At 63.5% G+C, this 22,746-nt stretch overlaps 1 protein-coding gene across 1 annotated transcript; it reads left to right on the top strand.

Moving 5' to 3' along the window:
* The first annotated feature begins 8,425 nt into the window (after nucleotides 1-8,425).
* LLGL1 (LLGL scribble cell polarity complex component 1) lies at nucleotides 8,426-22,746 on the top strand. Its single transcript, XM_065898078.1, has 22 exons — nucleotides 8,426-8,506; nucleotides 11,626-11,723; nucleotides 13,533-13,614; nucleotides 13,710-13,840; nucleotides 14,844-15,002; nucleotides 15,094-15,256; nucleotides 15,344-15,479; nucleotides 15,719-15,773; nucleotides 15,892-16,046; nucleotides 16,114-16,337; nucleotides 16,507-16,574; nucleotides 17,656-17,809; nucleotides 17,883-17,987; nucleotides 18,378-18,670; nucleotides 18,831-18,975; nucleotides 19,053-19,206; nucleotides 20,834-21,129; nucleotides 21,461-21,725; nucleotides 21,827-21,941; nucleotides 22,099-22,211; nucleotides 22,400-22,520; nucleotides 22,668-22,746. Exons 1-22 carry the CDS (start codon nucleotides 8,426-8,428, stop codon nucleotides 22,744-22,746), a joined length of 3,192 nt encoding a protein of 1,063 aa, XP_065754150.1.

The raw sequence follows: 22,746 nt of genomic DNA, 5'->3' as shown, positions 1-22,746 counted from the left end.
AAGACCCAGGCCTGCTGAGAGCAGAGGCCCTCCCAGTCCCCAGGCTGCTACCATCCCAGGGGGCTAGTCTTACAGAAGAGGCTGCAGAAAGCTGGGGGGCAGCCACCATCAAGAAGCCCCTCTCAGGGGCCAGAGCTCCTTTGCCAGTGTGGATTCCTCAAGTCGGGACTGCATAACTAAAGCAGTTGCAGTTTTTTTGTTTTTTTTTTTTTTTACAGCTTTTTTCCCAAAAATGATTTGTAGTTGTGTGTGCAGCACTTTGCCCTGATATGTGTGCTCTACAATAAAAACCAAATCTAATATATTTTGAAACAGTTGTCTGATGCTGTCGTAAGAGAGGACTTGCCTTTGGTTCTTCCTTAATCCCTTTGTTTTGCCCTGAAACTCTGAAGGGGGTGGGGGGGCAGAGTTCATTGCCCACCGAGGCCGCAGAGGAGAGGAGCAGTTGCTGACGCAGGGCTGAGGACGGGCTCGCCCACTGTCTTTCTCCAACTGCAAGGAGGATGGACTTCGTAAGCCGTATGTCCAGGTGCCCAGGGCACCGTGGGCCCACAGGAGCCAGGATCCTATTGTGCTGAGTTCTGGAAGCCCGTCTTCCTTGGGGTGATCAGAGAGGCTGCGGGCCAGTGGAGGAGGAACAGCACGAGCAAAGGCAGGAGAGGGCCTGGCCTCTATAGACAATACGTAGGTGGTTTTGCTCATTAAACAAATTCTGGAGTTCTGCTATATGCTGGCCAAGCCCTTACTGTGTCCCCATAGTGAGCGAAACCCTTCCAGCCCCTGCTCTCAAGATGAGTACGGTAGAGCGGTGGATGCAGATCCAGACTTGAGGCAGAGGGCTTTGTGTAGAGTAGGGGTGGGGTCCAGGGGGTTTAGTCCCTCCAGATCCTGGACCTGGCTCCCAGGTTCTGGTCAGGGGCTTTGGTCTAGAGTCTCCCTCATTCACTTCCAGTGCCCAGAGCCAGTCTGCTTGGCCAAATTCTTGCTGTGAAAGCCTGGCAAGCCACATAACTCCCCATTTAACAGGGAGGGGAGAGTCCAGAGGGAGCAAGTGAGTGGCCAGGGCTCAGGCCTGCAAATCAGTGACAGGATGTGAAGTGGGGGTGGGGTGGGCAGAGCCTCCTTGGGGTCTGTGGCCAGTTGGGCCTGCTGGGGTAGCCACGGGGCTGGGCAGATAGGGCCCTGGATGCCCCGGAGAGGAGACATTGGAGCTGAGGGAAAGGTCACCCACACCGTGCCTGGGCCCCTGACTCGGGTCACGGGGTGGGGGCTCGTGCGGAGGGCTGGGGAGCTGCGAGGGATTCTCCACTGCAGCTGTGATAAAGCCAGACCTGGGTTCTTCCTAGTGAGTGAAGGAGGCCCTTTACCTTGAGGACTGAGGGATGAGGCCAGAGGAACGGGGTCCAGCCCTCGGAGGTCCTGCTGTGTCTCTGGCGCTGGTTTCTGTCCCTGTACAGCGGTTCCATGGCACCCCATCTCTGGGACTGTGAGAATCCTCTGAGTAGTTCCCAAGCAGATGCGGGGGCCGTATCTGAGTCCCTGAATCTGACTGTTCCCAGCCCTCTGCTGGGGCACTAGCTAGCTGTTTGGCCCACGTGCTGAGTCCCATCTCTGCTCCCAGCCCAGGCTTGTGTACAGAGGTGCTCTAACAACATCAGGCTCCAGCCCTTCCCAGCTGCGGAACCCATCCCATTCCTATAATCCTGTTGTGTGGTGGGGGAAACTGAGGCCCAAAGTCACATTCATTCATTCAAAAAATACGAGTGTCCGACTGTGCTGAGCTCTGCTGAGGGTACAGGACAACCTGGTGTGTGTCACATACACACACACACACACATAAGGTTATTGTAGATCGTACTGATAGATGTGTAGCACATAAATTACCAGTAATAAAACATAGTACTCTTTAAATTCTGTTTAGCCAGCTGTTTCTCACAGAATGCTTTTATTGATTTTAGTTGTTGTTGAGTTCTTGTATTTGTAGCTCACCTGTGGTGGTAATTCAGCCACAATATGGTAAATGGAGCTGCATCCCATCTACCTGTATTAGTTTCCTGTGTCTGCTGAAACAGATCGCAACACGTCCGGGGGCTTAAAACAACAGACGTTTATTTTCTCACAGTTTGGAGGTCAGAAATCCAAAATCACCACCACTGGGCTGGAATCAGTGTGGCAGGCCCATGCTTGCGTCTGACAGCTCCTGGCGGCTGTAGACATTCCTTGACTTGTGGCCACATAAATCTCGTCTCTGCCTCTGTGGCCACACGGCCTCCTCTTCTGTGTCCCAGATCTCCTCTGCCTCTCCCTCATTACAGCCTCCCTTGATAACCAAAAATAATCTCCCCACGTAAAGATCTTTAATCACATTGGCAAAGTTAAAAAATGTTTAAAAATTTTTACATTCCAGGGATTGAGACCTGATACCTTTGGGGGCCACTGTTCAGCCTACTACTACCCTGCTCTCTTCCCAGTAAGTTTGTCCTTAAATTTGATACATGACCTACTGATTACTCACTGATGAACAGATTGTTAGTGGGATTGAAATGTTTCAGCCTCAGTATTAGTTTTAAATTTAATCTGCATCGTTAATGTTTTCTCCACCCACTTCTTAAGTCTAGACCTGTGCTGTCCAGTACATAGCCACTGGAAGCTCGGCTGTTGTGCGCCTGAAGAAACGTGGCTGGTTTGAATTAAGTTGTGCTTTAAGCGTAAAATAACACACCAGAATTTGAAGAGTTAGTACAAAAAAAAGAGTGTAAAAAATATCATTAGTTACTTTATATTGATGACATGGAAATGATAATATTTTGGACATACCTGGGTTAAATAAAGTATGCTATTTAATTTTACCTGTTTGCTGTTACTGTTTAAGTCTGGCTACTAGGGAGTTTGAAATTACATGTGTGGCTTGCACTGTGTCTCTGTTGGAGGCACTGGTCTAGAACATGAGTGGTAAACCCAGCCCGATTTGTGGCCGTGGAAACATTCCCTTCTGGCTGGTTCCAAGCACAGCCGCGAGCGCCGTTATCACAGTGTCTCCACCACACAGATGCAGCCAGTGTAATGCAGAAGAACAGACAGGAGGGAAACGAAGTAAACCCGGAAGTGCTTAGTTCTGAACTTCACCTCTGTTTTCAGTGTAAGTTAGTTTTTAAACAATGGCTGTGTTTAACAGCCGGCTCACAAAGATTCTTAAACCGTGACAACTGGCAGTTGGGGGGCTTTGCAGAGAGGAGGATGTGGTCAGACTTAGTTAGGGTGAGAGCAGAGGAGGAGCGTGGCAGGCACGGCACCTGTAGAGATTAAGGGGCTCCAAACGGAGGGCCTGGGGTCCTCCAGCTGGGTGTCGGGGCGTTCCCTGGCGCACTCCCTCCGGTGCCCACGGTGCGGCAGCAGAGTCCCAGCGGAGAGTCCCCACTCACTCGGAGTGGGCGGGGCACAGCCCTCCCTTGGTTTAGATGGGGAGCTGAGGCCCCAGGGCAAGAACTTGGGTTCCCCACTGCTGCCACCCTGCTCAGCCAGGGCCCCCGGGTGAGCGGCTGTGCAGGGCGACCCAACTCGCCGGGCATTGTCCCCCGAGCCTTTGTGCTGCCAGTGCCCTCTGCGTTTAGGCGGCTCCTGCTGGAAGCCACCCTGTGGGACACGGCTGCCCTGGGCTCCGTGGACCGCTGGCTTCCCTCAGCACAGCCCAGGGAGTTCTGTGTGGCCCAGTGCTGCCACTGCAGGCTGGGAGACCAGGACCTGACTCCCTAACTCCCACCCTCTCTGGACTCATCGTGAGTGAGGCCCTTTACGATCTGTCTCATTTAATTCTCACCACAATCTCTTAATACCTCGCTTGGGGCCCGGGCTCAAATCCTGACTCTGCCATGTACTAGCTGTGTGACTCTGGGCAGGTTACTTAAATCTCTCTGATCTTGGTTTCCTCCTCTGTAAGATAGGCGTAGAATGAAAGGAATGACTGGTGCCTGGTACAGATCAACTGCTCAGTGTTAATAAATGGTAGCAATTACTGTTCAGCCCCATCTTGCAGATGAGTAAACTGAGGCCCAGAAAGATGAAATGGCAGAGCAGGATTAGAACTTGCAGCCACAGAGACGAATGAAGCACAGAACCCCACCTTCCAGTAGGCCTCTGAGAATCTCCTGGAGCCTCAAACCTGACACCCCTGTAGGGGGCTGGAGGTCCAAAGACCCCTGTGTGGTCCCCCACATGACCCTGGGCAGGTCACTTCTCTCGAGCCTCAGGTTCCTCCCTTGTAAAACGAGGACAGGCTGGGTCTGCCCCAGCCTCCCGCTGCCTGGCCCCTTCCCTGAGGCCCAACACACTGCTCACCCTCCGTGGGCCCCAGAGCCCCTGCCCCTGCCCCTGCCCCTCCCCTATATGGGCCCTCAAAGCCACCATGCAGGATGAGGGCTCCGGTGCTCTCCCAGGCAGCCCCCACCCTGCTGGACCCCTCATCTCCTCCCACCCAGGCCCTGCCCGCCCTGCCCCCAGCCCAGATTCCACTCCAGGAATCGCGGGGCCTGCCAGGCCCCCCGGAGCCGAGCCGCCAGGAAGAAGCTGCTTGTGTGGTTTGGGCAGCAGTGGAGGGTCGTGGCCTCAGCCAGGATCTGGGCCAGCTCCTGGAAGGCGGGGCCATCTCCCTGGCCCAGGCTGTCCCGCCTTCCCTCCCACTCCCTGGCTGCCCCTACTCGGCCTCCCTGCGGGGTTTTCGCCCTCCTTCCCTCCTCTCCACAGGTGGCCTTGGGCCTTAGCTTCCGTTTCCTGTCTGTGAAGTGGGCTGTCCTTGTACCTACCTCCAAGTGTCACCGCAAGGTCCAGGCCGATAAAGCACAGATACAGCATCTATGGGGCGCCTGCCTCAGAGGATGCCAGCCTGGCTCGGGGACACCCCTACTCTGCACCTGCCTCGCCACAAGCTTCAACCACCATTTCCTATGACCTCTGACTCCCAAACAGTGTGGACTGTTATTATTTGCGTTTTGTATTTTTAATGCAGTATTTCAAACACACTGAAAAATACTTGGGAAGCCACGCTACCACCCACACGTGTTAACAGTTTGTCGCATTTGCTTCTGACCTTTTTTTATTCATCCGTACATTATTTTTTAAATGTGTTGAGTACCTACCGTGTGCCAGGCACTGTTCTAGGCACTGGGGACACAGCAGTGAACAGCAGCATTAAAAACTGAGCCCTCGGGGAGCACATTCTCAAGCTGGAAGACAAGTAATGTACACAGAAGTCAGATGCACGGTGGGTGAGAAGAGGCAGGCAGAGAGGAACAGGCAAGGGAGGCATCAGGAATCGAGAGGCCGGCGGGGGGGCTTACTTGAGCAAGGGTCATGAGGTCAAGACCAAAAGGAGGGGAGGGATTTGGTTAAGTGAAAACCTGGGGGCAAAGCGTCCCAGGTAAGGAAATAGCCAGTGCAGGGGTCCCAAGGCAGAGCCTGTCTGGTAGGTTTGAAGAATGGTGAGGCAGCTGGTTATGAGCCAGAGTCTAGGAATGGCTGGCTCACTAGGTACACAGCCTGCCAGGCCCTGGGCTCCACGCCTGTTTGGAATCATCTCATTTAGTCCTTACGGCATTTTACAGATGGGGAAACTGAGGCCCAAGGTGGACAAGTGGCTTACCTGAGGTCACCCAGCTAGCAAGGGGATGTCTTGGGATTTGAAGCCAGACCTGGGTCCCACCTCAGAGCTGGGCGAGGGCCCTGGGGTGGCCAAGGAGAAGGAGGAGGAGGATGAGGGTGTAGGGAGAGGCCACCCCACCCCGGAAATGCCGAGAAGGTAGCAGCCCATCCCTGGCCTGAGGCTGACCTGAGGCTGGGAGGCTGCAAGAGGGACCGGCTTTCCCTTTGAGTGCTGCTGACTCAGGCGCCCTCCTGCCCCCATCGTCCCCCCAACATCCAGGACAGGTGCGGGGCCGCCTGAGGTCACTGAAGACCTTGTGTCCATGCCCTTGCCTGGGCTCCCCAGAGCCTGTTTCCTGCTTTGAGCAATGAGCAGGCGTGGCCCTGTTGCCCTGTGACCACGGTAATCATACACCTGGGCCCGGGCTCACGGGGGAGGGGAAGCACAAGCAGTCTGTCCTTGGTGTCCCACACTCATCCCGTGCCATTCCTAACCCTGCCCCACGTGTGGACGGGCTGGGCCTATCTGCTCACGTCTCAGTTTACCCATTTAATTAACCCCTTGAACCTGATCAGATGGGGCCAAGCTGGGGCCTTAGAGTCACCTGGGAAAGGACTGGTTTAAAATCCAGGCTCTGGGGCCCTACTCCATGGGCATTTGCACAGGTGTGGGGAGAGTTCTGACACTCTGAGAACCCCTGCTTGCCTGGGCCCCCCCCCCTCCACCCCCTTGACCGCTCTACCGTTGAACTGCTCACCCATTACAGCCCAGCTTGAACTGCCTACCTCCCTCCAGGGGCACCTACCCTGCATCAGACGCCTCTTCTGGGCTCCCACCGCCCCCGGGTGTCCCCATCACAGCACAGCGAACTCCGGGTGGCTGTGGTCTCCACTCAGCTCTGTGCTCCCCTAGACTGTGAGCTGTGGGTGTGCGGTGGGGCAGGCATGGCTGCTTACTGCCTGCTGACTCGGTCCCCTTTCAAACACAGAAGTGGAGACTGAGGAAGGGCAGGGACTTGCCCAGGGTGACAGAGGCAGAGCTCAAACAGCAATTAGCAAGAATTCTAACGACAGCTGAGTCCCACATGGCACTTCCTGTCTGCCTGGCTGCGGTCTGGTCTAAGGGCTTTACAAGTGCTAATTCATCTCATCTTCGAAACGACCCTCTGAGGCAGGTACTAGGATTACCCACGTTTTTACAGGTGAGGAAACCGAGACAGAGAGGCAACGGACGGACCAGGGATGTGAATTGACACCTTCCTGACGCTTCCCCGTGTGAGGCCTTCGTTCTGCAGAAGAGGCCACTGGGGCTCAGGCTGTGAAAGTCAGCCATGGGTGGCAGGGCAGGGACCAGAACCCAGGCTTCAGACCAGCTTGAGCTGCCTGTGCTGGGCATGGCATGGGCAGAGGCCGGAGGTGCCTGACCCTTCTCAGTGCAGTCAGCTCAGCCCCCTTGCCTGTGCCCACCTGTCTTAGCTTCCTCATCTAGAACCTCGGAGGCTTCCTCCCTCACAGAACTGTTGAGAGCACTTAATCAGCTGAAACCAGGAAAGGGATGTGATTGGTGCCTGCCACACCTGTAGACACTCATAAGCCTTGTTCTTACCTTCCTTCCTCTCACCTCCCTGCCCCCCTGCTCGGTCCTCTTCTAGATCCAGCCCCAACCCCAGGTAAGGGCTGAGCAGGGCTGACTGGGGGTGGGGAGGTTGTCAGGCCTGTGGCTTGGCAACTGCCTGGGGTCACAAGTCAGGTGCCTCCCTTGACACAGCTGGTGGGGTCTGGGCCAGGCCTACCTGCCCCACCTAAGCTTCTGGGACCCTGAGCCCAGGGCAGCCTATTCTCGGTCTCGGAAGGAAAGGTTCAGCCTCCAGGCCACTGTCCAGATGAGAAAAGGAGGCCTGGGATGTGGCTGGGGACAGGCCATCGCCCCTCAGCGTGGAGGCGGTGCAGCTTTGTTTATACACCATTCCCTGCGTAGGGAGGCCCTCCCCCCATGTCGGAGAAGCCCGGATCCAATCTCGGGACCAAATGCCAGCTCCCCAGGAACAGCCTCTTCTCCCCACTGGGTCTCTGCCCCTCTCTTTAGCTGATGGCGCCCCTAAGAATCTCCCGTGCTGCCACCAGAGCTTTTTATGTCGGATCCTGAAGGATGTATAGGAGTTCCGCAGGGGGCTGTGGGCGGAGGAGGGCAATCCTCACTGACCACCCAGCGGGACCAGGAGCGTGGCGTGGGCGGTGCTCTGGCGCGCTGGGGGATGGTCCAAGTGGTGTCCCGTGAAACTGGTCAAACATAATACAACTCGTCAATCACCGGGCCAATGGCGCAGATGGAGAAACTGAGGCCGGGGACCAGGGAGTCGCCCCTGTCAGAATTCTCCTGGCTTTCGGGACAGGGCTGCCTCATTATTTGAGTGTGCGCGTCCCTCGCTCATTGCAAGAAGGGAAAAGCCTCCTCCAAATGGGGGAACGCGCGCCTCGCCTCAAAAACTCGTTCCCAGTAGCCTACGCCAGAGCTCTGCTCGTGGACTACAAGTCCCGGGAGGCTCCGCGGCGCAGCGCACGCGCAGCGGGCGTGCTCGCGGGCGCTCACCGAGAGGCGGCAGGGGCAGGGCGGGCGGCGCGCGGGCCGCCCATTGGCCAGGAGACACGTCCGTTGGGCGGGCCCGCCCCTTGCAGGACCCGCCCCGCCGCGCCCGCGCCTGGCGCCCGCGCCTCAGGACCTGCGGGGCCGCGCGGCGCATCCTGCGGGCGGCGGCGGCGGCGGCGGCGGCGGCGGGCGGCCGGGCGCAAGATGATGAAGTTTCGGTTCCGCAGACAGGGCGCCGACCCGCAGCGCGAGAAGCTCAAGCAGGAGCTCTTCGCCTTCCACAAGGTGCGGCGGCGGGCCGGGGGCGGCTGGCCGGGGGCGGGGACCGGGCCGGAGCCACGTCGGGCCGGGGGAGGGGTCGCACGCTGGGCCCGGCCGCCCCGCTCTGCTCTGCCCGAGCCGCGCGCCAGCCTCGCTCCATCTCTGCCCTCCGCTCCCCTGCTCGGGTCTCCGCGCCTTGGACTCCGTCGGCCTCTCCCAGCGGGCCTCTCCGCCTCCGTGTGTCTCCGGGCGGCTCTCAACTCTCGCTCCGGCTCCCACTCTCTTGTCTCTTTATCTCTTTCTCGGGGACCCCTCGGCGCCCCTGCGCAGCCCTTGGGCCCGGTTTATTTTGCTTTCGCACCCAGGCCGGTGGGGAGGGGTGCGGAGTGGAGGCAGATGTTGGGGGGTGGGGCTGGGAAATCCCTTCCCGGTTCCTCTCCTCCCTTCCCCCACCGCCCGGGGCTCCGGCTTGCCCTCTGCCCGGCACCGCCTGGGGCTCCAGCGGGGCATGCCTGGCCGTTTACTCAACTGCACTTCGAATCGCGGGACCTCAGTTTCCCTTGCTATGGAATAGGGCCACTGTCCTCCTTGATGTGGGCTCTGTCACAGGGGCACCCGACCCACCGCCTCTCCTGGAGCCAAGGCGGAGGTGGGGGCGGAGGGCTGCTCCTTCCTTTCTTTCCTGGGTAGGACCAGAGGGGCCACGGGAAAGGGGCTGCCTTCAGCCCCGCCTCCCCTGCGCTGGTGTGGTTGAGAGAGGCCCCAGCCTGCCCCTTGCTAACGCTCGCCAGGGGTGTCACTTCTGGCCTCAATTTTACACCCAAGCCCTTTGATCGCAGGGCCCCTTGCTGCTCTTGGGGCCTAGAGTCATGCTCACACACCGGTGAAAAAATTGAGGTTTAGGGCTGACCACGTGCCCAAAGTCAGAGTGAGCTGGGGCACTTGGTCTTTGGGTCCCCTTGTCAGTGGGATCTGACTTTATCCTTGAGGGCCAGGGGCTTCGGGAGGGGTGCTGTGGTCCCCACCTGGCTGCCAGGAGACTCTGGTCCAGGAGGAAGCTCTGGCGCGACCGGTCCCACAGTGACCGAGGCTGGGTCGCCTCTCAGGGTAGGCGGGGTTTTCCAGGTGGCGTAGGGGCTGCCAGGACCCTCAGACTTGGTGGCCAAGGGGCCCAGAGAGGAGGCTGGTGCCCAGGGGCTCTGAGGTGCCCCCCTTCCTGTGCTGAGTGGCCGAGGATGGAGCCCCCTCGAGTTGAGAGGACAGTGATGGTGGGGCAGGCGTAGTGCTCAGGTATCACTTCCTCAGCCAGGGAGTCGGGGTGTGAAGTGGGGACCTGAGACAGGTGGAGGGGAGGCTTGCTCCCCCTGGCTGGCGCCTGGTGGCAGAAGCTAGTCTCCCTGCCAAGGAGGGTGAGGCCCTGTTCTGAGTGGGCATCAGTGGTGGGAGGGGGTGGTCTTGGGCAGAGGGTCACTAGAGAGGAGGGGCTGGTAGGTGATCACTAGAAAATAGGCCCAGATTCCCGAGTGGTGGGGCATGGGCAGGGGGTGGTGGTCCAGGGTGAGCCTGGACTTTGGACTCATTCTTGGGTCCAAATCCCAGCCCTGCCCACAAGTTGCTTGTGGCATGTCCATTCTGTATCAGTTTAACGGATACCGCCTCAGGGTGGGGCTGATGTACTAGTTGGGGAGATAGTGAGAAGCCGAAAGAAGAGAGGCAAGCGTGCGGCCTCCAGTGGTTTGGTTGGTGGTCAGTGCCGTGCCGTGGGTGAAATCAGGCAGGTGAGGGTGTGGAGCGATGGCTGCTGGGCCAGCTCAGGGGGCCTCTGAGCAGTTGTCTTCTGAGCCGTGGGAAGGAGCCCACGTGGAGAGTGCCGGGTGAAGCACGTTCCAGGTAGACGGACTGTAGATGCAGAGGTCCTAGTAGATTGGAGGAGGGCGGAAGGCCATCAGGTGAGCTGGGGGCCGGTGGGAGGAGCCAGATGGAGGGGACTTGGCTTTGACTCGGAGTGAGCCGGGAGCCCCGGAGGGTCCTGAGCAGAGGAGTGGGCCGCCAGACTCGGTCAGGTCCAGTGCAGGCGTGGCGGTGCCGGTGCTCCCCAGCCCACCCCGGTCAAGTGGGCTCACCAGTGCCCCGATGGGAAGCCGAGGCTTGGTCAGTGCTGTGACTCACCCAAGGCCAAACCAGGTGCTCAGAGGGCTCAGTCCCTGCCCGGGTGGGGTGAGGCTGGAGGCAGGCTGGGGCCACAGGCCTGGGGACCAGGGTTCCTTATAAAACTTGTGTCTTGCTGACGCAGTGGCCAGGGGGTACCGGCACCCACATGGGGTGTCCCACCTTGGTGTTGAGGGCAGGGGGCTGGGGGCCCAAGGGTGCAGGCTTCCCAGGGGGGGCCCCCAGCCAGGCCTCGGGGTTGACTAGGGGCTCCTTGGGTAGGTGGGGGTGGGGTGGGGAGCCAGGGCTGGTCTGCACTGGGACTGGCCCTGCCGGGAGCTGGGGACCTGGTGGGAGCCGTTGCATTGACACCCCCGGTGCACAAGTCCCCTGCCCACCATCCCAACCAGGGATGGGAAGGGAGTCACGTCTCCCAGTTTCCAGGTGGGAACCCAAGTCTGGCAGGTGCGTGACACCTTCGGGACCTGGGCAGGAAGCTCCTTCTCTCTGGGCTCCAGTCTCCCTGTCTCTGGGACTGGGGAGCAGCCCCGGGTCGGGGTGGCACTCGAGAGCCTCTGCCTAGCTGGCCTTGGCTGCTGGCCTCTGACCACCCCTCAGAGCCTGTGTCGGGGGTTGCCTGGGACCGCACCCCACTTCAGTCTGCCTGGAGGAGTGGGGTGCGGAGCCCTGCTCCGTGGGGCCGCGGGGTTCACTTCGTGCCTGCGCCTCCTCTCGAGCCCCGTTCTGTTTGTTTTCAGAGCCCTGCGCACGGTGGGGTGGACCCGAGTGTAGAGAGGGACGGGGCCTCGACCGGGGGGGGGGGGCCTCTGTGGCGGGGCCAGGGTTTCAGGCCCTTCCTCACCGGAGCTGTGATTACCCGTTTTGCAGCTGAGGGCACTGAGGCCCGGAGCATGGGTGCGAAGCAGTGGCAGAGCCTGGAGGTTGCCTTGGGGTGGGTGGGCCGTGCCTGTGCCAATGCCCTCGCCTCCTTGCAGACCGTGGAGCATGGCTTCCCCAACCAGCCCAGCGCCCTGGCCTTTGACCCTGAGCTTCGCATCATGGCCATCGGCACCCGGTCTGGGGCTGTCAAGATGTATCCTTTGTGGGCCGCGGCCTTCGGGGCCCGTCAGAATGTCCTGGTTGCAGCTCCCCGTGTGCCGGGCCCCTGGGGCAGGGCCCCGGCTGGGAGGCCACGGGAGCTGCCTGGACCCTGGTGGAGGCTGGTGCAGCTGCTGGCCTGAGACGCCTCCTCACAGAGACGATGGGGCTCAGCTCGCGGTGGCCCCGGCTGCCCCGCGCTGCCTTTCAGCCAGCCAGTTACCTGGCAGTTACCATCCCAGCAGCTGTGACTGGGGAGGTGGGCCGGGGCCGGTTGCACACGGTCCCCAGCAAGGGTGGTGGGTGGGCCAGGGTCACGGCGGGCCTTGCCAGTGTGAAGACACGTGTGTCCAGCCAAGGCGCTGGCAGCAGTACCAGGCCCGGCATGGTGGGCGCCGCGCGGCCCGCACCTGGATGCTGGCGCCACACAATGGGCCTGTGAGCCGCACAAAGGGGCATTTTCCGGCGAGTGCAGGGCGGGTGTGGGGGGAAGCGGGCAGCTGGACGCCTCCCTCCTGCCGTGGGGGATCCCAGCCCCGCTGCGCGGGGTGAGCCCCTCAGGTGGGGCCCCAGGGGCAGGTTCTGGCCAGCCACTGCGTGGTGGCACGGGGTCTCCCCACCCAGGGGCTGGGGGCACTGGCCAGGAAGTTGTGAGTTTGTTGACTCCAGGGAGAGCGGCTGGACCTGGGTGCCCCCACCTCCCGTGGGCCCCTGAGGCATCAGTGGGCACGCAGGGGCCAGTGCCCCGGCCGCCTGCCGAGGGGTCCCACTTCCTGGCCCGCTGCTTCTGCGTCTTACGGCGCTGTCCTGCCCTGCGTGTGCTGTGGGCCCGGGGCCCCTTCCTCTGTGTCCCGGCGGAGTCTCTCCTGGTGGCACGGCCTTTCTCGTGCTCACAAAGGACAGGCAGGCGGACAGCCTCAGAGGGGGACGAGGCCCCCCACCCCTCCCAGACCATTCCGGCCTGAGTCCTGGGCTGGGAAACTGAGGCTGGCCACAGGGGCCGCGGCCCACCCCCACCCCCGGGTCTGGCCTCGTCTCCTTGGCGACCCTGGTTCCCTCCCAGTGCTCCTGCCCTGTTTTTTGTCCCCTTGTCTGTGTCCTCCCGGCTCCTGCAGGGAATCCCAACTCCAGCTCCAGGCAACGGCTCCTGCCTTGTCTCCAGGCAACGTCCCTGACCCCTGCCCAGTCCTCCCTCCTGGGGCCCCTCGGCCTGCCCGTCCACTGTGAAGCCTGGGGTTGCTGGGACTCTGGCGCTCACACTGGGCGCTTGAAGCAGGTCACCCAAGCTCTCCAAGCCTCCGTGGCCTCTCCCCTTGCGGTGGGGGCTGCCTGCCCCAGAAGGAGGTGGGGCTCCTGGCCTGCAGCTGGCATCGGCCTGTGGCTGAGCCTCCCAGGCCTGGCTTGGCATCTCCGCCTGTGTGATGCGATGTGCGGGGCCGGCTCCTGTGCACACAGCCCGGAGAGGCTGACGCGGAGCCGTGAGCCGGCCCGGGCCGTGTGTGCGGGGGTGCTTTTACCCTCACGTGCCCTGCGTCAGCCCCACGAGGTGGGAGTGCGAGTCGCCAGCCCCTTTTACTGATGCGGAGGTGAAGGCCGTGCAGCAGCACCGACGTGCAGGACCGAGCGAGCCTGCGTGTCGAGTGGCGGTGCAGGACGGTGCTCCTTGCGGCGAGGAGCCCCGTGGACTAGGGAGGCCCCTGGATAGGCAGGCCCATTGGACAGGGCCCGTCAGAGTGGTCCTGGGAGGAGGAGGCGTGGTTTCCCGGCCTGTGCCTGCTTTCCGCCCTTGACCCGTCACCCTCAGCTACGGTGCCCCTGGCGTGGAGTTCACGGGCCTGCATCGAGACGCGGCCACCGTCACCCAGATGCACTTCCTGCCCGGCCAGGTGAGCCTCGGCCCTGCCACTGGCTCCCGTGAACCCCATTTACGCCCCGCCCCCTGCCCCAGACCGGCTCAGTCTTGGTCTCACTCACCTGCCAGGGCCGCCTCCTGACCCTGCTGGATGACAGCAGCCTCCATCTTTGGGAGGTCGTCCACCACAACGGCTGCGCCCACCTGGAGGAAGCCCTCCACCACCAGCCACCCAGTCGCCCGGGCTTTGATGGTGCCAGGTACTGGGGGACTCGGCCAGGGACGGCTGCTGGATGTGGGGCGAGCCTGTGGAGGGGCAGGGGGACAGGAAGCCGCCCCAGGGCTGGGGTCCAGGGGGCACGTCTGATGGCCTGGCAGGCGTCAGGTGGGCGTCCTGGTAGGGTCTGAGGTGAGCAGGGACAGTCTGTGCTCCAGGACCACTGGGGCCCCAGGAGGCACGGGACGGGAGAGTGTGTCCAGAGCCCGGTGAGGGGCATCTGGGACAGGAACTGACATCAGCATAGGTCCCCTGGGCCCTCAACTGGGGGCGGGGTGATGGGTCACAGTGTGCCTGGGTGAAAGGGCGGGTCGGGGGAAGGAGGGTCTCGCTGGGCTGTGAGGTGCTGGCAGGGTGCCCCAGGGGGGTGACAGCATGGGCTTGGACCCCTGGGGAGAGAGTAAGGGGCCCCTTGGTTCCTGGCCCGGCAGCCCTTGTTGAAACGGCCAGAGCGGGTGAGTCCTTCAGGTTGCAGGTGCCTGTGCAGCTCCGCGGGAAGCTCGTCCTGCTTGGGCTTGGACTGGGGCTAGGTGACCCCCGCCTCCCCCCCACCGCCCCCGTGTCCAACCCTGACCCAGGATGGATTCCCGGGGAGCGATCCAGGGCCCTCCTGCAAGTCAGGGAGACATCCATGGGCTGGGGGCGGGGCTTCCTGAGTGGGGCTCAGGGGGCCGTGAGTCCTGAAGGTTCTGGTCCTGGCCCAGGTGGGGCTTGGTTCCTGCCTTCCCCTCTTGGTGGGTGGGAGGAGCTCAGGGGCCCTTCTCCAAGACCCGGGGACCTGTTTTTATCCCTCTCCCTGCTGATGTCCTGATGAATAACCGAGCGCGCTAATTACGGCGTCCACAGCCACCACCGTGCCCTTCCTGGGGCTGTGGCGAGTGCAGAGGGGCTGCGGCGAGCTGACAGTAGCGGCTCAGCCCCCTTCACGCCCTCCTCAGCCGGCGGATGGGCTCCCGCCCTCACCCCCCTCCCCTCGGCCCCCACAGTGGCCTGCCCAGCCTCGCCCGCATCACCGTGGTCCTGCTGGTGGCTGCCGGTGACCTGGCAGCCCTGGGCACTGAGGGCGGAAGCGTCTTCTTCCTGGATGTGCCCACCCTGACGCTGCTTGAGGGGCAGACCCTTGGCCCGGACGAGGTTCTGCGAAGGTGAGAGGCCGCCCGGCTTCCCTGCACCCCGTCCGCTGGGCGCGCTGCCACCGGCTCACCCCCCACGCCCCCCTCCCCTCCGCCCCCGCAGCGTGCCTGACGACTACCGGTGCGGGAAGGCCCTGGGCCCCGTGGAGTCACTCCAGGGACACCTGCGGGACCCCACCAAGATCCTTATCGGCTACAGCCGAGGCCTGCTGGTCATCTGGAACCGGGCCGCGCGGTGTGCTGACCGCATCTTCCTGGGGAACCAGGTGTGTGGCGGAGGGGGGAGGCCGGCGGCTGTGCCGGGGCCTCAGCTCACAGCTGCTGCGCTCACGCCCGTCCACCCCGCCCCGCAGCAGCTGGAGAGCGTGTGCTGGGAGCGCAGCGGCCGCACGCTGGTCAGCTCGCACAGCGACGGCAGCTACGCCGTCTGGGCCACGGACGCCGGCGACTCCCCGACGACACAGCCCACCGTGGCCACCACGCCCTACGGTGAGTGCCGGGGAGGCCTGTGCGAGGTCGGCAGTGACCCTGAGCTCAGACTGGCCTTGGTGGGGGGCTTTGGGAGGACTTGTAGAAGGTGGCGAGGCTGAGCCCAGCCGCAAAGATGAGACCCCCTCGGGGCTGTCGGGCAGCGTGCCTTCCCCTCGGGAGGTGGGAGTGTTGGAGGCAGGAGGAGAACGGAGAAGCGGCCGGGGCTTGGTGAGCCTGATGCTGTCCTACCCCTCCAGGCCCCTTCCCCTGCAAAGCCATCAGCAAGATCCTGTGGCGAAACTGTGCGTCTGGGTAGGTGGTGCGCCGGGGCCAAGCCTGGCTGCGGGAGCGCAGGGCGGGGGTGGGGGAGGCTCTCCTGGTCCCCACGGGGCCCCTCCGGTGGCTCACATGGCTTCTCCGCCCCGAGCAGCGAGCACTTCATCGTCTTCAGCGGTGGCATGCCCCGCGCCAGCTATGGCGACCGCCACTGCGTGAGTGTGCTCCAGGCCGAGACCCTGGTGACGCTGGACTTCACCTCCCGCGTCATCGACTTCTTCACGGTGCACAGCACGCGGCCCGAGGACGGTGCGTACCTGCCCTCCCACCCCGTGCCCGTGTGTCTGCGGCTGCACTCACCCACCCCGTCCCGCAGATTTCGACGAGCCCCAGGCCCTGGCCGTGCTGCTCGAAGAGGAGCTGGTGGTGCTGGACCTGCAGACGCCCGGCTGGCCGGCCGTGCCCGCCCCATACCTGGCCCCGCTGCACTCGTCCGCCATCACCTGCTCGGCCCACGTCGCCAACGTCCCCGCCAAGCTGTGGGCCCGCATCGTGAGCGCTGGCGAGCAGCAGAACCCCCAGCCGGCCTCCGGTGCCTCGGTGTGTGCCCGGAGGAAGGAGGCTGCCTGGGCACACGCCTGAGATGGGGATGTGGCAGGTGTATGTGGGGAACTCGGAGGGACTTTGTGCCCTGGATGCCACTCCTGGGGTGAGAGGAGGAAGATCCTTGTCCTGACCTTCTGCTTCCGTGTCTGTCTCCGTCTCTCAGAGCTGGCCTATCACCGGGGGCCGGAACCTGGCTCAGGAGCCGACCCAGCGAGGGCTGCTGCTGACCGGGTAGGCGAACGCGTGTCCCCGGCTCAGCCCAGTTGTGACGCGTGGTATGAGTGTGTGTGTGTGTGTGTGTGTGTGTGTGTGTGTGTGTGTGGGCGAGCAGGGCCTGGCGCAGCCCATGAGGGTGCGGGAGGGCCCATCCTGGGCCTGGTGGGAGCTGACCTGCTCGCTGACTCAGGCCCGGCCCCTGGTGGGACCAGGTCATCCCCATTCCCGCAGGGTGCACTGGGGTGAAGCCTCTCTAGACTCTGGTTTAAGGCTCAGCCCTCCTTCTAGCCCGAAACTGGGCTCCACCCACTCAGCCTGCCCCGGGACTGGAAAATCTGGGCTGGCCCATGCCAAGCTGCACAGGGCAGGTGCCCGAGAGCCCAGCCTGGGCCTGGCGGGCGCTGACGTGCCCGGTGACTCGGGCCCCGACTTCCTGCCCAGCCCCTGCCATCCGCCTGTGCTGGGACCCTCGGGCCTCTGACTCCAGCGGCCCCTCTCCAGTGAGAACTCCTCACCGTGGCTTTCAGGGCCTCCGGAGCCGTCCCAACTGGTCCCACGGCCTCACTCACCTCATGCCCTGGCTCTGGGCTCCCCGCACCACCCAGGCGCCGGTGACCTGGACTCTGCAGCTGTGTCCTGAGGCTGCACCCCAGTTTGGTCTGCTCCTCCCCCCTTTCCCTCTCTCCTTCCTCCCGGCCTCCCCAGGCTTCCTGCTGCTGCCCCTGCCCCAGCCGATCCCTCCACTCTGTGACTGCCTCTCTGGTCACCTTTTCTGGAGGCTCCCCTGGGGGCAGAACCTCCGTAGTCCTCTGTTCCGTGTCACCCGCCCCTCACCTCCTGCTCATTATTTCTGGTGATTATTTCCGCACCTTCTCACCCTCTTTGCAGGGAAGGGCCCAGCACCTGCTGTATGTGGCCTGGTGTACAGTAGGCGCTCAGTATGTGTCCTGTACGGTTGGTACTTCCTGTTTGCTGTGTGCAGTAGGAGTCTAGTCAGTGTCTGGCTTAGGCGCTTAGTGTCCAGTGCGTGGTCGCTGGATGACTGGATGGGGCGGGGGGCTGGAGGACCTGGGACCTGACCTCACCTTCCCTGCAGGCACGAGGATGGCACCGTGCGGTTCTGGGACGCCTCCGGCGTGGCCCTGCGGCCGCTCTACAAGCTGAGCACCGCCGGCCTCTTTCAGACAGACTGCGAGCACGCCGACAGCCTGGCCCAGGCCGCCGAGGACGACTGGCCACCCTTCCGCAAGGTGGGCCCCTCCCCTGGCTCCGGGGAGCCTGGTCCGGGCTCCGCCCTGTGTCACCAGTCCTTCCACCCTGCAGGTGGGCTGCTTCGACCCCTACAGCGACGATCCACGTCTTGGCGTGCAGAAGGTGGCGCTCTGCAAGTACACCGCCCAGATGGTGGTGGCCGGCACCGCGGGCCAGGTAGGGCCAAGGCGTCCCCAGGACTGCGGGTCTTGGGGGGCTTTCTGGAGGGTCTGGTGGGGTGGTAGAGGGACCGGAGCAGCAAAAACCCAGAGGTGGGAACGGGGCTCCAGGTGGGACCAGCCAGGGCTGTGGGGACCCACAGAGGCTTGGGGCCGGGGTGGGAGCACAGGTGTTAGATGAGCCCCAGGAGGGCAGGGCTGGCAGGTCCTGGTCGCCACCGTGTTGCTCAGTGAGGGCCCTGGTATACAGTGGGCGTCCAGCAAGTGTTTATTCAGAGGATGCACTGGAGACGATCCTGGGACCACCCTGGCAGAGGCATCGGAGGCTCGGGTGGGGCGCGGGTGGCCCCCTCTGTGCCGACCGCCCCCTGCCCCCCCCGCCCCTCAGGTGCTGGTGCTGGAGTTAAGTGATGAGCCGTCGGATCAGGCGGTGGGCGTGGCCAGCGTGGACCTCCTCCAGGACCGAGAGGGCTTCACGTGGAAGGGCCACGAGCGGCTGAGCCCACGCACAGGGCCGCTGCCCTGGCCGGCCGGCTTCCAGCCCCGCGCACTGGTCCAGTGCCTGCCGCCGGCTGCTGTCACTGCCGTCACGCTCCACGCCGAGTGGGGCCTCGTGGCCTTCGGCACCAGCCACGGCTTCGGCCTCTTCGACTACCTGCGCAGGAGCCCCGTGCTGGCCAGGTGCGTGCGGGCCCCTCCCGAGGTTTGCTGGGGCGCAGGTGGGGGGTGCTTTCGAGCCTCACAGGAAGCACTGGTGGTGGAAGTTAGGCCCCCTGGTGGCTGGGCTCGAGGGCAGGCTTGGGGCTCGGGCTTCCCTGATGCCCAGCACCTGCGCCCCCAGGTGCACCCTGCACCCCAACGACTCCCTGGCCATGGAGGGGCCGCTGTCCCGCGTGAAGTCGCTCAAGAAGTCACTGCGCCAGTCCTTCCGGCGCATCCGCAAAAGCCGCGTCTCGGGCAAGAAGCGCTTGACCGCCGGCAGCAAGGTGGGCCAGGCGGCTGGGCGGCCGGGCGGGGCGGCAGGGACGGGAAGACCGGGCTCCCGAGCCTCGTGCCCCTCAAGTTGCAGGAGGCCAACGCGCAGCTGGCGGAGCAGGCCAGCCCCCACGACGTGGAGGTGACGCCCGTGCAGCGCCGCATTGAGCCCCGCTCGGCCGATGACTCCCTCTCGGGCGTCGTGCGCTGCCTCTACTTCGCCGACACCTTCCTTCGCGACGGTGAGGCCGGGAGGGGTGTGCTGGGGAGGTGGCCCTGGGTGGTGTGGCCTGGGTTCCGGTCAGCCGCCTGGGAAACGGGTGTGGAGTGGCGCCTCCCGGAAGGTCGAAAGTGTTGCCTGCTGAGTGCTGGGCTGCGCTGGCAACAGGGTGCCCCGGCCCACAGCTGCCCCCGGGACAGCCCGACGGTGGGGTTGGTGAACGGAGACCCGAGCGGAGACGGGAGCCCGGGTCCTGGGGGTGTGTGTGGGCCACAGTGCTGAAGCTGAGGTGGGCGTGTGTCAGGAGACCCTGGGCAGCGTGGCTGGAGCAGAGGACGGGCCCGGGAAGTGTGGGTTCCGGCTGCCTAGCCAAGGAGCTGGCTTTATAGTAAGGTTTTTTTTTTATTAAATACAAATTTATTTATTTATTTATTTTTGGTTGCGTTGGGTCTTCGTTGCTGCGCGCAGGTTTTCTCTAGTTGCGTTGAGCGGGGGCTACTCTTCGTTGCAGTGCGCGGGCTTCTCATTGCGGTGGCTTCTCTTGTTGCGGAGCACGGGCTCTAGAGCACAGGCTCAGTAGTTGTAGCACACGGGCTTGGTTGCTCCGTGGCATGTCGGATCTTCCCGGACCAGGGCTCGAACCCGTGTCCCCTGCATTGGCAGGTGGATTCTTAACCACTGCACTACCAGGGAAACCCGAGGAGCTGGCTTTGACCCCGAGCGGTTGGAGCCCCTGGGGGTCCTGCAGAGGGCAGTGATGCTGTCGGGTTTGTGGACGGAGTTGCTGATGGGTTTAACTTGCTGATGGCCGCGTCGGTCGTGTCCCGGGGACTTAAAGTGAAGCCCCTGTGTGAGCGCAGTGTGCATCTGGTGGACATAACCTACAGTCAGGGTGCCCGAGTCGCACGCCGTAGCATGGACGCTGAAGCTGGAGTTTTCCTGTCACACTCGGCCCACAGGCGACTGTTCATCTCAGAAACGCCTTTTTGGGGTTGGGTCAGTGTCCAGCTAGTCTGCACGTGGCGCTGTCTCATTGATGCATCTTTCCGTCTCCGTCAGGGAGGGGAGCCCCCACTTCTGGTGGTGTTTGTGGAGCGTCCCTCTGTCCGGTGGATCTTCCCACTGTCTGGATGCGGCAGCCCTGGGGTTTTGGTTGGCCTGCTTCCAGTGTCCCCAGAAGCCAGCTGGGCTTTGGCAAGCATGGCTTTGATTGCCTACTAATTTCTGCTCCGGTTCCGCCCCTGCCCCCACGGTTGCTGCTGAGGTCACCAGTTCATCAAAGGTGCACAGTGGTGGCTGCCTGGTCCATCCACGCCTGTGCGTTTTTAGCTGATTTTCCACTTCTTCCTGACGGGGGTCAGCTTGCACAGGATGGCAGGCTCGGTGTCTGCGGCAGGACCAGTGATGGACGTAGGGGAGTCGTGGCTCCGCGATGGGGCCGCATCCCCGGGATGCTGGGGGGGGGGGGGCGGGTCTGAGAGGTCAGGGTCTAGTTTGACATCCCCGCGGAGGTGCCCTAGAGGTCACTCCTGTGCCTGCAGGAGGACTGGCCGAGGTCACCAGGGAGGTGTGGGCTGGAGAGAACCAGGGCATCGGGAGGGGCGGGGTGGGGAGGCACGTGCCTGCCTCACCAGCCCATCGTCCCCCAGCGGCCCACCATGGCCCCACCATGTGGGCGGGCACCAACTCGGGCTCCGTGTTTGCCTATGCGCTGGAGGTGCCCGCGGCAGCGGCGAACAGCGACAGGCGGCCCGAGCGGGCAGTGGAGGCCGTGCTGGGCAAGGAGGTACAGCTGATGCACCGCGCGCCCGTGGTGGCCGTGGCCGTGCTGGATGGACGCGGCCGCCCGCTGCCGGAGCCCTACGAGGCCTCAAGGGACCTGGCGCAGGCACCCGACATGCAGGGCGGCCACGCTGTGCTTATCGCGTCTGAGGAGCAGTTCAAGGTGAGCTGACACAGAGCCCTGGGGCCTCCGCCTCCGGGACACCGCCAGACCCTTAACGACGCTTGCCCGCCTACGCCCACTTGCTGAGACCTCCCGAGAGGCCCCAGCCGGCAGCGACGCCCCGGGGAACCCCGGGGGCCCCCAGGACCTCGACCGCCCCCCCAGAGCCCCCTGCCCTTCCAACCGGCGGGACCGGCTCCACCACAGCAGGAGGGGCCTGGCAGGTTTCCGGGCAGAGAAGCGGGTGGGGCTGGAGGGCCGGGCTGGGTGGCAGCACGGGGGCGAGGATGGGCCGGGCTCTGCTCAGCGGCCATCCCCTGCCCGCCTCCAGGTGTTCACGCTGCCCAAAGTGAGCGCCAAGACCAAGTTCAAGCTGACGGCCCACGAGGGCTGCCGCGTGCGCAAGGTGGCCCTGGCCACCTTTGCCAGCGTGGCCTGCGAGGACTACGCCGAGACCTGCCTGGCCTGCCTCACCAACCTGGGCGACGTGCACGTGTTCTCGGTGCCCAGCCTGCGGCCCCAGGTGCACTATGCCTGCATCCGCAAGGAGGACATCAGCGGCATCGCCTCCTGCGTCTTCACACGACACGGCCAGGGTGAGGGCCCCGGACGGCAGGGGAGGGGCCGCTCACAGGGCTTCCGGCAGCGGGGGCAGGCCCTTCACTACACTCTCTGCTCCCCTACCACCCACCCCCAGGGTTTTACCTGATTTCCCCATCGGAGTTTGAGCGCTTCTCCCTGAGCGCCCGGAACATCACGGAGCCGCTCTGCTCTCTGGACATCAGTTGGCCCCGTGATGCCATGCGTGCCAGGTGCATGGAGGGGGTGGGGCCTGGAGCAAGGAGCAGGGTTGCCATCCCCGGTGTCACCCCTCTCTGGTCCCAGGGCTCAGGAGTGGGAGGGTTGGGGCCTGGCCCTCGAGCCATGAGGCACCTGCCCCTGGTCCCCAGCACAGACCCATCTCTGCAGCTACAGGCCCCGAGAGTCGCCCAAGCTGAGCCAGGCTAACGGGACCCCTGGCGTCGTCCTGGGCCCACAGAGCCACGGCGGAAGCCCCGACCCCACCCGCAGCGAGGGAGCTGGTGAGGAGAGCGGGCCTCTGCGGGATGCGGCCCCTGAGGGGGCTGGGGGAAGGGCGTGCTGGGCACGAGAGGGTGGGGGTCCGTGTGCTGGTGCCGTGGTCCACTGTGTGCTGGACTCAGGACCAGGGCCCCAGGTGTGGAGGCTGCCCCGGGGCCCTGCGAAGGGCCTGATCACTTCCTCTCCGCAGACACCCCGGAGCCGCCTGAGGCCACGCTCTCACCCACGTCCGTCGACTCAGCCACCAGTGCCGACACGACACTGGACACAACAGGGGACGTGACGGTGGAGGACGTGAAGGACTTCCTGGGGTGAGGAGGTGGCTGGCTCCACAGGAGGGGTTTGGTCGGTTCCCAGCCTCCCTCCCCCCACCCTTCAGCCAGCCTCATATCCCAGCTGGGCACAGAGGGCCGCGGAGTGCCTGACCCCGACCCGCTGACCGCTGCCCCTCCCCACAGCTCTTCAGAGGAATCTGAGAAGAACCTGCGGAACCTGTCAGAGGACGAGGCCCGAGCCTGCCCCATCCTGATTGGATGA

The sequence above is a fragment of the Phocoena phocoena genome, chromosome 19 (genome assembly GCF_963924675.1).
Source record: "Phocoena phocoena chromosome 19, mPhoPho1.1, whole genome shotgun sequence".
In the NCBI taxonomy this organism is placed as follows: Eukaryota; Metazoa; Chordata; class Mammalia; order Artiodactyla; family Phocoenidae; genus Phocoena; species Phocoena phocoena.
This window is presented reverse-complemented; position numbering and strand designations above follow the sequence as displayed.

Coding starts and splice junctions, on each gene's coding strand:
- LLGL1 (XM_065898078.1), top strand. CDS start 8,426: ATGATGAAGTTTCGGTTCCGCAGACAGGGCGCCGACCCGCAGCGCGAG. Junction 15,257..15,343: donor GCATCTTCCTGGGGAACCAG/GTGTGTGGCGGA, acceptor CCCGCCCCGCAG/CAGCTGGAGAGCGTGTGCTG. Junction 17,988..18,377: donor TGGCCGGCACCGCGGGCCAG/GTAGGGCCAAGG, acceptor CCCGCCCCTCAG/GTGCTGGTGCTGGAGTTAAG.